General features: G+C 41.6%; 1 protein-coding gene across 1 annotated transcript in view; it reads right to left on the bottom strand.

Moving 5' to 3' along the window:
- LACTB2 (lactamase, beta 2) overlaps positions 1-13163 on the bottom strand; it is a 56289-nt gene extending 43126 nt beyond the window's left edge. Inside the window, exons 1-2 of the mRNA XM_006880452.1 lie at positions 13025-13163; positions 1592-1755 (exon numbers count right to left, since the gene is read on the bottom strand). Of these exons, the coding sequence (XP_006880514.1) occupies positions 1592-1755; positions 13025-13146 (286 nt within the window). The 5' untranslated portion in view covers positions 13147-13163. The remainder of the gene's footprint in view (positions 1-1591; positions 1756-13024) is intronic.
- Between the last annotated feature and the right edge of the window lie 331 nt (positions 13164-13494).

Here is a 13494-nt window from a genome sequence, read left to right on the forward strand (position 1 = left end):
AGTGCTTTGCTTATTCGGGGCTTTTTTCCATTCCATACGAAATTGGAGATTGCCTTTTCCATCTCGTTGAAGAATGGGGTTGGTATTTGTATTGGGATTGGTATTTGTATTGTACAAACTGTTCTTGACTTTCTGTTTATGCCTTACGTATACCAGCATGCTGCCAGTCAGCAACTCTACTCCTATAATGCTCTCCTCTTATTTACTTAAATATCTCAGCTTTTTCCCCCTGTCCACCCCAGATCTAACAGCCACTGGATCACCTACTTTATTATTTCAAGCCTTTCTCTTTATGAAGCTTTGTATTTTTCATAACACCTACTAGTTTAGTGGTAAGACGTGGTACTGCAATCCCAAGAGTATGTAGTTCCAATCTGCCAGGTGCTCTGTGTAATTTCCTCCCTCTGAAAACCCACTGGAGGGTCAGCTACAGGTCAGTTCAGACTTGATGACACACAATAACAACCACATGAAGAGAGCTCTGGTGGCTTAATCATCGGAAGCTGCTGCGCTGTAATCCCAAAGGTATGTGCTTTGAATCCACCAGTTTCCCTTCTTCCATGTAATTAATCGCCTCTGAAAATCTGAGGGAGGATCCGCTATGAGTCGATTCCAGTACTGCAAAAGGAAGGCATGTGGTTTGCATCCACAAGCTGCTCCACAAGAAAACTTGCTGGAGGGTCAGCTATAGGTCAGTTCTGACTCGAAAGTACTTAGCAATCACAACTAGAATGAAAGCTCCGTGAAAGTTGGCTCTGTATCTGTTTTGTTCAATGCTATATAGTGCATGCATGTAGAAGTCATATGGATGTCTGTGATATGAATGAATGAGTCAAATGAGGGAATAGGAAGGGAGGGTAAAGTGTCAGTACTGAACTGGTGTCAGGGATAGATATTTATTGAAACAATGGTATTCTGCTGGTATATCTTATGAAGACTGGAGACCATCTGTTTAAAATGGACTATAACAGCATGTCTCAAAATAACCTGAGTATTGCATTTTGCAGAGTGCCTGGTATTTAAGTAGTAATTATCAGACAGATGAAATTAAAACTGACTTTTATCCCTGAAAAAAGAAAGAAAATAAGAGAGGGTGGAAATTTGAAATAGAAAATAGGTATTTTTCTTTCTTTCTATGATTAAATTTGGAACCACATTTAACAGTCACATTACGTTCTAAAAACATATTTAAATATATGGTGGAAGCCCTGACTGGCAAAAATGGCATCTGCTTATTAGCTGAAAGGTTAGCAGTTCAACCCTACCTAGAAGTGTCTCAGAAAACAGGTCTGGGAATCAGAATCAGAAAGGTCACAGGCTTAAAAATCCATGGGGCTGCCATGACTTGAGGGTTTAAACCTACCAGATGCTTCATGGGACAAAGATGAGCAATCTCCTCCATAAAGTTACTGCCACTAAAAACACACTGGAGGGTTGGCTGTGAGCTGGTTCTGACTCGACGGTATATTACCAACAACAAAAGTATAAACTATTGGTAAATGGCTTACCACCTTATTTCGCTATATAACCAAAAGTAATTGTCCTAAACACATAGGTTTCTTCAATGAATTTACTGTATTCTTTTGCTTACCATTATTAATGCTTTTGCAAATGTCCACTACACCTCCAGAATGATCCAAGTGCCAGTGAGTCACAATGATTTCCTGGATTGTGGTGTTAAATTCCATCAGAGCCTGCTTCAAACAACTGATATATTCTGGAATTGCAGGTTCTCCAGTGTCAATGAGCACTCTCCTGAGAATTAAATGCAAGATAAACAACCAGTTAAAACACAAGGTTAATACTAGCTTATTACTCATACAGATATTTTACATTAAGAAAGTATGTATTTTTTAAACATATTTTACTTGCAATTTGAGTGAATGTTTATAAAGCAAATTGGTTTTCCATCCAAATGCATTTCCACAGAGGAAATATTTGGGATACTTTCTTTCTTAGGCAACAATATTGTTAAGTGCTGTCACGCTGATTGCTACTCATGGTGACTCTGTGCACAATAGCTCTGAATACTGCTTTATCCTGAACCAATCTGTCTCTGAAATGCCTACCTCACTGTTCTACTTTCTCAATCCATCTCATTCAGGGTCTTCCTCTCCTCTGCTCTCCCTTGACCTTTCCAAGCATGATATCCTTCTCCAAAGACTGGTGCCTTCTGGCTTTGTGCCCAAAGCATGTGAGGGAGCCTTCAAATCCTTTCCTCTAAGGAGCTGTTTGATTTCACCCTCTTACGGACAAACCTGTTAGTTCTCTTGGCAGTCCAGGGCATGTTCACTCTTCTCCAGCACCACAACTCAAAGGCATCAGTTCTTCTTCTGCCATCCTTGGTAATTATTCAGCTCCGTATATTTTTATCTGTGTTTCAAAAATTTCCTTACATACCTACTTCTCACTTACTAACATGGTTATGATCCAAAGATCAGGCTGTTATGTGAAAACTGGTGGTATGTGAAAATAGAAGACAACATCACATATTTGTCAAATTACACTGTCTTGTAATTGCCAAACCACGGAGAATTATGGCCCAACCAAGCCCAACGAACTCGGGCAGCGTTACTGTCTTATGCTTTGACACATTTATTACTGTGCAAAACAGGTAAATTTTTACTCTAATTGTTAAATGTCAAAATGTCACCTAATGAGATAGTAAAGAGTTTGGTAAGGAGTTTGATAGTAAAGAGTAGTTTGGTTTGGTCCTTCTCACGATTCATAAGATAATCTTTTTTTGATGTTTTTCTAAACAAAAGAAATGAGTGATATTTTCAGCTGAGGATCTGGTTCACAAATATCTTAATTCATACTGTTTCACAGTAACATCTCACAATTTCAGGTTGGCTGAGAGAAGATTAGTCTTGATGAAAAGTCTGAATGAAATAATTTATCCATCAATACCTTTTTACAGATTACCTGCTGTCTTAATCTTTATTTCTTACTGTCTTGTAAACAAGACAACAATAACCTTTCTTACATTTTTCTTGAGGCCACAAATGGATAGAAATAATTTTGTATAACACTGAAACAAAGTTAATGTAAGTAATCAGATGGCTATTTTAAATAGACTATGTTGTTGTGTGCTGTCTAGTCAGAACCGACTCAGAGCTGACCTATCAAGTTTTCAGAAGCTGTAAATCACATGGGAGATTACCCATCTTTCTCCTGTGGAGCAGCTGTTAGATTCAAACCATCTAGCCTTGGGTTGGCAAAACATCTCCTTACCAATAAGCCACTTCTTATTGTTGGGCGCCATTAAGTATGACTCATAGCAACCCTATAAACAACAGATCTAAATTCTGTCCTACCCTGTGCCAACTTCACAATCTCTGACACACTCAAGCTTACTGCTGTAGTTGCTGTGTCAATCTACTTGGTTGAGGGTCTTTCTCTCCTTCAAAGGACTACGAGCTCTAAGCAACACTCACAAAGTATGTGAGATGAAGCTTCCTCACCTTTGTTTCCAAGGAAACATCTGAATTTGGTAACCTTAGTCACTAAATCTGGTGGTGGGCAATAGCCACTATTGTTGTATACCATCAGTTTGGAACCCAACCATAGCTGACCCTCTGGTGGGTTTTCAGAGGCAGTTAATTATACAGGATGAGACTACCCATCCTTCTCCATTGGAACAGCTGGTGGATTCGAACTGCATGCCTTCAGGATGGTAGCACAGCTTCTTGTCACTAGGCCACCAGTGTGTTGTTTCTTGTTATATGCCATCGAGTCGCTTGAAACTCATAGCGACCCTATGTACAACAGCCCTAAACTCTGCTCTGTCCTGTGCCAATCGCACTGTCTCTGACACTCCCATCCCGATTATCCCAGTCGCTGAATCAATCCACCTCATAGAGGGCCTTCCCCTCCTGCACTGTCCCTCCACCCTCCTAAGCATGATGTCCTTCTCCAAGGACCGGTCTCTCCTCACAACATGTCCAAAGTATGTTAGACGGAGCCGGAGCCTCAGAATCCTTGCCTCCAAGAGGCCACCCGGTTTAACCCTTTCCAGGATGAATCTGTTTGTTTTCCTAGAAGTCCATGGTACTCTCAATACTCTTTTCCAGCACCACAGCTCAAAGGCATCAATTCTCCTTCTATCCTCCTTGGTCATTGTCCAACTCTCTGATGCATAACAAGTGATTGCAAAGACCATGGCCTGTATCAGATGCACCTTAGTCTCCAGAGAGACACCATTGCTCTTCAGTACTTTGGAGAGGTCCCTAACAGCAGACTTTCCCATGGTAATGCACCATTTAATTTCCTGGCTACTGGTGCCAAGAGTGTTGACTGTGGAGCCAAGCAAACTAAAGCTGTGAACAATCTCAGTCTTTTCACCATATATCCTGATGCTGCCAATTGGTCCAGTGGTGAGAATCTTTGTCTTCTTGACATTGAGGCTCAATCCATATTGGAGGCTGCAGTCCTTGATCCTCTACAGCAGGTGCTTCAGGTCCTCCTCAGTTTCAGCAAGCAGGGTTGTGTCATCTGCATAACACAGATTGTTAAATCATCCACCAATCCTGACCCCACATTTCTCCTCATAGAGCCCAGCCTTTCTGGATAATCTGTTCTGCATACAGGTTGAAAAAGTATGGTGATAGGACGCATCCCTGGCGTACACCCGTCCCAATTTTGAACCATGAAGTGTTCCCTTGCTCAGTTCTGACGACTGCCTCCTGGTCCAAATATAGGTTTCACATTAGAACGATCAAGTGTTCTGGGATTTCCATTCTTCTCAGAGTCAGCCCCAGTTTGTTATGATCCACACAGTCAAAGGCCTTTGCATAGTCATTGAAACACAGATAGACATTCCTCTGGTATTCCCTGCTTTCAGCTAAGATCCATCTAAGATCAGCTACAATATCTTTTAAACCCAGCCTGGACTTCTGGTAGTTCTCTGCTGATATGCTGTTCCAGTCATTTTTGGATAATCTTCAGTAGAATCTTGCTTGCATGTGAAATCATTGAGATTGTTCTATAGTTTCCACACTCTGTTGGGTCACCTTTCTTTGGGATGGGAACAAATATAGATTGCTTCCTATCAGTTGACCAAGTGGTTGTTCTCCAGATTTCGTGGCACAACTTGGTGTGTCCAGGACAGCATCTGTTAGCTGAAATATGTCAATTGGTATACCATCTCTTTCTGGGGCCTTATTTTATGCCATTTCCTTCAAAGCAGCCTGAACTTCTTTCATCACCATAGGCGCTTGCTCATATGTTGTTTCATGAAATTCTTCTGTGTCTGCCAATTCCTTTCAATACATTGATTCAGTATTTTCTTTCCATCTTCTTTTATAGGGGATGGTGTGTTGCGCTAACCCTATTCTCTGAGACTTAACAAGAAGAAAATAAAAATATCCTCTCACAGGACAAGAAGGTGTGCCCTAGTGACCCTCTGGTCTCTCTATCTGTTCTGCTTTAGAAGTGAAGTCTTCATTGTCTGGGAGATGTGGTAGCTATACTAGTTCATGAAGAGTATTATATGCTGGCAGTGGAAATGTAAGGAGGAGATGACAGAACATTTAGAAAATAACACAAATAATTTTCTTTTTTTACACACACTGGATTTAGAGTCAGCTAACTCAAGAGAAATTTCTAGGTGAGACAGCTGGTTTTCCATTTAACTAAGACTGTAAACCCTGAAGCAGCTTTGAGACATTTGGTTTGGGTTAGGATGAATTTTGATGGCATTCTTAGTCCTCCTTCCCTTGTCGCTTCTCTACTACATCCATCATCCTATTATGCATCATAAATTAATTTTTCTTACCTCTGTTTTACTCCCTCCATCCTTCTGAAGATTTGAGACCCATGAGAAGAACTTTGTTACTTGTCTATTGTTGAAACCTATACACTGGCAAGTTGTGGACACTCAAGTATTTGTTGGATGAATGAATAAAAGAGCAGGATTTTCTTTTTGTTACCTTATTTAACCCCCAAAGCAGTATTAAGGATTCAGTTTCATGTTACAGATGAGAAAACTGAGGCCTTGACAAATAACTTGTCTAATGTCACTACATCTACTTAGCCATATTTGAATCCAGGTGCTCTCACGTCAATCCATTTTTTTTTTTTACTCTGAAGAATACTTCAACAGGTCTGATGACCTTTTTTGATGTTGTGGGATCATTTGAGGGTGTTCGGAAGCCTACTGATGTCCTTCAGAATGTTTTGAACTCACAAAATAAAATGTACAGGATAACAAAACAATTATACTAAAATATAATTATCAAGATAAATTTTTGTGACAAAGCATTATATGGGCTTCCTCACCAAACTACATAACCAGATCAACACCAAGTCTTTTAATCAACAATTTTTCAAAAGGGATGAGTGGTCTATCTGTCATGACTATAAAGTCTTATGACAATACATGTAGTGTTATTTATTATTGTGGCTTTCCTATCTTCACAACTGAATCAATGTTAATTTTGATGTTACTAAAGATGTCAATTCCCCCCAGCTGAGGCTACAAATTTCCTGAATTACATCTGTGGAGGCTTTTTGCTGACCTTTTATCAGGGGAAGGGGGAGGTTCTGGTGGCCTCACAGACTCCAGGTTAAGAACTTCTGATAAAGGAAAAGGATAAGGGGAGCTCTGGTGCCCTAGTGGCAAGAATCTGCACTGCAAGCCCAGAGGTGCACGGTTCAAATCCACCAAATGCTCTGCCAGGAAGGAGGGACAATATCCTTCTGTACCTGTCAGATCCGATTTGACACACACACAAAAATAATAAAATAAAAATTAAAAAAAAAGGAAGAGGATAAAAGAAAGGAAAAACCACACACACACACACACAAAAAAAACAGGGAAGAAAATTAAGTCTGACATACTGTGAGTTTTCAATTAATGGATTATGTTTGTTGCTGCGTCCCTAGTATTTAGAACACTGCTAGTTTGTAACAGGCACTTAGTAAATATTTGTGAACAAAATTGAGTTCAAATGCTAATAAATAGTATTTACAAGATGCTGTGCTAAGTATATTGTGATATTCAAAGCTGAGCAAGGCATGGCTTATGTGACCAAAGAAATTTATAGTCACCTTCCTATCTGCCATAAACGTGTCATGCTTGGTACTGTGCAGTTATTTATGAAATTAAAATTATACAGGAGTGTGTGATTTTGATATTCCCTAGATTTTATCTGCTTCCACTTATTTTGGGTAATTTGATGCTTTTAACTACTTTTGCTGCCCTTTAACATTCGGGCTACTTTTGAGGTGTCTTGGACTTTGAGAAGAATCTTTCATAGATGAAGACTTTTCAATTTTTATTAATCTTTCTCCTTCTATTCCTTCCAGAGGAATTCTGTATTGAAAAATTAAAAACATAATTTAAATTGCATTTTCTTTGTTTTCAAAGGCATCATAACACATAGATAAAAAATTATGACTGGAAATGAAGTGTTGCTCCAAAGATTTGGTGAAACTCAGTAACTAGAAAAGAAAACTGTCCTTTAGAATACTGGTGCTGTGCTGCAGGTGAAAATGAAGAGATGTTAGAGTTCAGGTCTTCCTTCAGCACTAGGTGGTAGTATAGCTTCTGTGGAGGAAGAAGCTTGAGCTGAGGCTGGTCTGGCAGCTTTAGGCCAGATGATCTGAGGCCTTCCAAATTTCAGTTTTAAAAGAGTTATTATGGCAACACAGTGCACAGTGGATTTCAACGGACAGAACTGGATGGTTTTGGTGTTAGGTACACTCCACAGCAATCCTATAAACAGTGACTCTAAACCTTGCCCTTTCCTGTGCCATCCTCAGCATCTGTCACAGTCACTGTGTTGCTCTATATTGTTGAGGGTCTTCCTCTCTTTTGGTGACCCTCCCCACCTTTCCCAACATGATATCCTTCTACAAGGACTGGTCCTTCCTAACAACATGCCCAAAGAGTGTGAGGTGAAGCATGTAGAGAAACCAAGAATGAGGCTACAATAAACACCTCAGCAATATCTGAACTGGTTTGAATTGGGTGACAGCTGTGGATGTGGAGATCTTTTAATTGCCTGGATGTGTGATAGGAAGCAGAAAAGTTCAGGGAGGCATTTCCCTTGATCTTATGTACTGACTTCTCTGTTTACCAAAATATGGACTGCAGGAGGACTGAGGTTAGCAGGAAAGCATGAGTGCATGTTAAAAAACAATGAGCTAAAAGCGGCTGTAAGTCATAGAAGAAGAGATTTTTTTTTCTCTTTCAAGTAAAAATTTAAATAAGCATTTAGTTATCTGAATTGAAAACTCAAGTGAGATACAGGAGTTATCAATGAATAAATAACAGATGAACGAACTCAAGGCAGTAGACAGCTACTATTCAGGTAGAAAATATAGCACGACAGGATATAAGGATTGAGTGCTGGATGACTCAAATTCAGATCGGTCAAGATAACTCTAACCAAGTTAAGGAGGAAGTGAGGAACAAGGTGAAATGTTGAAGTTTAGGAGAGAAATTAAAAAAAAAAAACACATGCTGATAGTGAACCCCAGCTTAGGAAACAGGGTTGTTCTTAATGTGGATGACTCTGTGCCGAAAGCATGGGAACAACCTAGAAAGATGACATCGTTATCTGTGCTGCTCTGAACTTGGGTTTTGACACTTTTGTTCTTTTTCTGCAGTTAAGCACAGTGGAAATATCACTTTTGATGAGATTGTTGGCATTGCCCGGCAGATGCGGTACCGGTCTTTAGCCAGAGAACTCTCTGGAACTATTAAAGAGATCCTGGGAACTGCCCAATCTGTGGGCTGCAATGTTGATGGCCGTCACCCTCATGACATCACAGAAGACATCAACAGTGGTGCTGTGGAATGCCCAGCTAGCTAAGGAACTACAGATGAAAACATTTCAATAAAGGATTATTTGTTAACCAAAAAAAAAAAAATTAAAAAACAAAACAAAACAAAAAACACAAAAAACCAAAACCATTGGGTTTAGTGATATGGAAGCGGTAAAGCCTAGTGGTGCTGTGGGTTAGGAGCCAAAGCTGGTGATTCAAATATGCTAGCAAATCTGTTCGGGAAAAAGATGAGGCAGCTTGCTTCCCTGTCCTCCAGGGTCACTCACCTACTTTGGGCATGTTGTCAGATGTTAGAAAGGTAGAGCATCAGAGAAAGAGGTGAAGACCCTCAACAAGACAGACTGACAGTGACTATAACATAGGGCTCAGAGCCTATTAGAAAACACGAGGATGGTGCAGGACAGGACATGGTTAAGATCTGATGTGCATAAGGTTGCTGAATTGTAGCTGAGTTGACGGCACCCAACCACAGGGTGGCTATGAGTTGGGATCAATTCGATGGTGGCGGGTGTTGTAATTTCTGGTATGTTCTGTGAAGTCAGCTATGAGTTAGATCCAACTTAACAACAAAGTTTGAATTAGGCATCATCTACACATTACTGTATTCTAACTCAGCTCTACAGAGCCAGAAAAAGAAGGGCAAGACAAGTGACCACGAATCTGGTCTCCCTTCAGTTTGTCTTTTATGTCTGCACAAGCACTTTGCCATGCTGGGTGTCATTCTTGTGTTTACGGAATTAAGTATTTCTCATACAACACAGAGCCTAAATAAAAGTCAATTTCTTTGTCTGGATTTCAAACAGAACCAGGAATCTGTTTAAATGTTAGAAGAAAAGCATGCCAATTTGAACTTGAGACAGTTCAGTGATTTCCAAGGATGTTCAACTAAGAGATTTTTAAAAGTAATTTTGATGAAATGCAATTTTCACTTTTGATTTTGGTCTTGGAATTAGCTCAAGATGACACAGTGAAAAGAGAATGCATGTGGTTTATTTAAGGGAGAGTAGGGTGCAGAAGGTCCCCAAAAGCATTTTCCCCCCCCAAATTCTCTATTCTCCTAGATACAATACTTGAAGTTCTTGTACTTTTTGGGTCATGACTTAATTACTCTGCAGTCAAATGCTCCACCTCCTTGAATTAATTACTCTGGACATAACTGTTTGCATACCTGATGGGCAGTGCTTCTCAACCTGTTGTTACTAAGATTTGGATTTACCAGAAATAAGGCAAATACTAGAAACAAACACGGCAGTGGTAAGAAGTTATGATGCCAACCCAAAGGTATGAGGTTGGAATCCACCAGCTATGCTGCAGGAGAAAGATGGGCAATCTCCTCCTGCATAATTTATTGCCTCTGAAAAGCCTCTGGAGGGTCAGCTATGAGTATGTTTCAACTTAAGGTGCTGAACAACATACTTAAAATGTATGTAGCAATCAACAGGATTTACTAACTGTAACTTAACTTTACAATTAAATTCTATGCTTTAGAGCAAATGTTATTTTTATTTTGCACCATATAAGCTAGGGTCCTGTGGGTGGCACAAATGTTTTGCTTTCGTATACTAACTAACTTAAAGGTTGATGCAAACACATTCAGCAGCACCGTGGAAGAAAAGCCTGGTGATCTGCTTTCATAAAAACTACAGGCAAGAAAATTCTATAGAGCAGTTGCACTCAATAGCACATGAGGGTTGTCATGAGTCAGAATGAATGACCTGGGTTGTTTTTTTTTTTTTAAACTGTCTAGGGGAGGGAGCTCTGGTGGCCTGGTGGGTAAGAAGCTGTGCTGCAATCCCAAAATTAATGCCTCTGAAAATCTGCTGGAGGGTCAGATATGAGTTGGTTCTGACTTGAAGGCACACAACAACTACAATCTAGGCTTTGAGTTCAAGGGGAGGGTATACGTCATAGATATATCCTTTCTCCACATCTATTCAATCTGTATGCTTGGCAAATAATTGGTGAAGCTGGATTTTATTAAGAGGAATGTGGAATCAGAATCAGAAAAAGACTCATCAATAATCTGCATTACTGAGATAATATAACCATATTTGTTCAAAGTGAGTAGGAAAAAAAATACTTGCTCTAGAAGATCAAGAACTGAAGCCTCTGGTATGGATCACACCTCAAGAAGAAAAAACAAAGGTCCTCACAGATAACATCTTGATGGATTGAGAAAGCGTATGATTTAATCATTCTTGGATCTCTAATCAACACCCTTGGCACCAGCAGTCAGGAGATTAGAAGACATATTACATTGGGAAAATCTGTTGTGAGGAACCTATCCAAAATAATTAAGGGCAAAGATGTCATAAGTGTGCCTGATTCAGATCAGGAGATTAGAAGACATATTACATTGGGAAAGTCTGTTGTGAGGAACCTATCCAAAATAATTAAGGGCAAAGATGTCATCTTGAAGACTAAAGTGTGCCTGATTCAGATTGCAGTCTTTTCAATCACTGTGTGCTGCTGAGAGCTGAACAATGAATAAGGATGACAGAAGAATCAATGTCTTTGAGCTGTGGTGTTGGAGAAGAGTACTGAGTATACCACGGTCTGCTAAAAGAACAAACAGGTATGTCTTAGTTGCAGCCTGAGTACTCCTTAGAGGCAAAGATGGCAGAGATCCATTTCTCCTATTTTGGACATGTTGCTAGGAAAGTCTATTCCTTGGGAAGGAACATCAAGCTTGGAAAGATGGAGGGTCAGTGAAATAGAAGACAATAAAAAAAGATTGACACAGTGACTACTGCAATAGGCTTAAGTGTGTCAGAGCTGATAAAGATGGCATAGGATAGGGTAGGCTTCGGGTCTGTTTTTCATAGCGTCTAAAAGTTGTACTTGACTTGCCAGTGCCCAACAACAACAACAGTCAGTTAAGAAGGATCTCTGGTGGTCTTGTGGGTAAGGAGTTACACTGCCAAAAGACAAACGCAGGCGGATCTAACTTACTGTCTGCTCTGAGGGAGGAAAGAGCAGTCATCACCTTCTGTGGGAATTAGTGTTTCAGGGAAACCTGTTGGAGGGTCAGCTGTGAGAGTATCTAACAGTTAGGTCTGGTGACTTCATAGCAACCTAAAGGTGGCACCTCCCAGGCTATTTAAATCCACCAGTAGTCCCTGCTGGGGGTACTACCCTACTGGGAGTAGAAACAGAGGCAATATGCTTCCAGGCTATTTACAGCCTGAAAAACCCACTTGAGAGTCAGCTATGAGCTGGTTTCAGTTAATGGCAACGAATTTGAGTTTTGTGGATATATAGTATGTGTTGTATCTATTTATTTTTACATACACACATTCTAAAGGGAATTCTGGTGGTCTGGTGGGTAAGGCTTGTGCTGCTAATCCAAATGTAAGCAGTTCAAATCCACTAGCTACTCTGACATAGGATTAGGACTATTCTCTGGAATGATTTATAGCCTCTGTAAACCGGCTGGAAGGTCAGCTGCGAGCTGATTCTGACTGAAAAGCAATGTGTTGAGTTGAGCTGAATCACACTAAAGGTTAAGCACAGAATACCCGAATTCCACACATACTAACAAAACTCAAACTTAGTAGGGTGAAGGACAAATTCAAGCCAGCTTTAAGAAAATCCTGCCCTCTGCTGCTGAGTTAAGAAAATTGCCACAGCACAATTAATCCTGTGAAGTTTTACTCTGGGCAAGACACCACTCACCCATGACCTGAGTAAAGCAAACCCTCTTTTGGATGCCAACACCAGGAGAACCTGTCTTCTACAACAGTTTATGGGCGCCCACACTTGCACTCACTGAGCAGAATAAATACGGTTTTAGGAACAGGAAATGATGCAGTCGTTTTAGTCCTCTTCAGTTTGCTTTATTTTGCCCTCATTAGCAATGTGCAGGAGCCCGGTGTGGCGCAACAGCTAAGTGATGAATCTTAAGGTCCGCTGTCCGAACCCGCCAGCCCGGACTCGTCTGCCACCCTTTAAAACTTTGGAAACCTTACAGAGCAGCTCCACTCTTTTATAGGGTTGATATGAATCGGAATCGAGTCCCTGCTAAAGGGTAGGTAGGCTGCCATTTCTTAAAAAGTGAAAGAGATCACTACCCAGGGTAGTCCCGTTTTAAGGGAGCGCCAGAATGTGAGGGTCTCTGCGTGGCCCCAGTAGGGGATGCCCGGGCCAGAGCAGGTGGTCACGCTTCCCCGGGTCTGGGGCGCACAATCTTCGCAATCCCCGCCCCGCGCACCCGGGGTGGGTGGGACTTTACCTGGGGCCGGTCCCCACCAGGTAGGTGTTGGTACCCTGCAGGGTCATGAAACCCGGGTTACAGCCCAGCACGCGCACCACCCGACTGGAGAGCCGTTCGATGCGCTGCAGAGAGGTAGCCATCGCCGTCTGAGACGCCCGCTGACAGACTGAAACGAAACCCATGGGAATAAAAATGGGTCCCGCCGGCACGGGTGGGTGGTGCCAGCCGTCACGTGACACCTCGTGGGCGGTGACGAGAGAGCATTGGCTGCAGGCACGCGAGGGCGGGGATAGTAGGAGCTGTCACGTGACACCTCATGGGCGGTGACGAGAGAGCATAGGCTGCAGGCACGCGGGGGCGGGGATAGGAGCAGCCGTCACGTGACGCCGCGTGGGCGGTGACGGGAGGGCACTATCTGCAGGCGCGGGGCGGAGGGGGCGCGTGGGGCCTGCTGTCACGTGACGCCGTGTGGGCGGTGACTGGAGGGC

The sequence above is a fragment of the Elephantulus edwardii genome, unplaced genomic scaffold, assembly GCF_000299155.1.
Source record: "Elephantulus edwardii isolate Elephantulus edwardi_28Jun2011 unplaced genomic scaffold, EleEdw1.0 scaffold00008, whole genome shotgun sequence".
Classification (NCBI taxonomy): domain Eukaryota; kingdom Metazoa; phylum Chordata; class Mammalia; order Macroscelidea; family Macroscelididae; genus Elephantulus; species Elephantulus edwardii.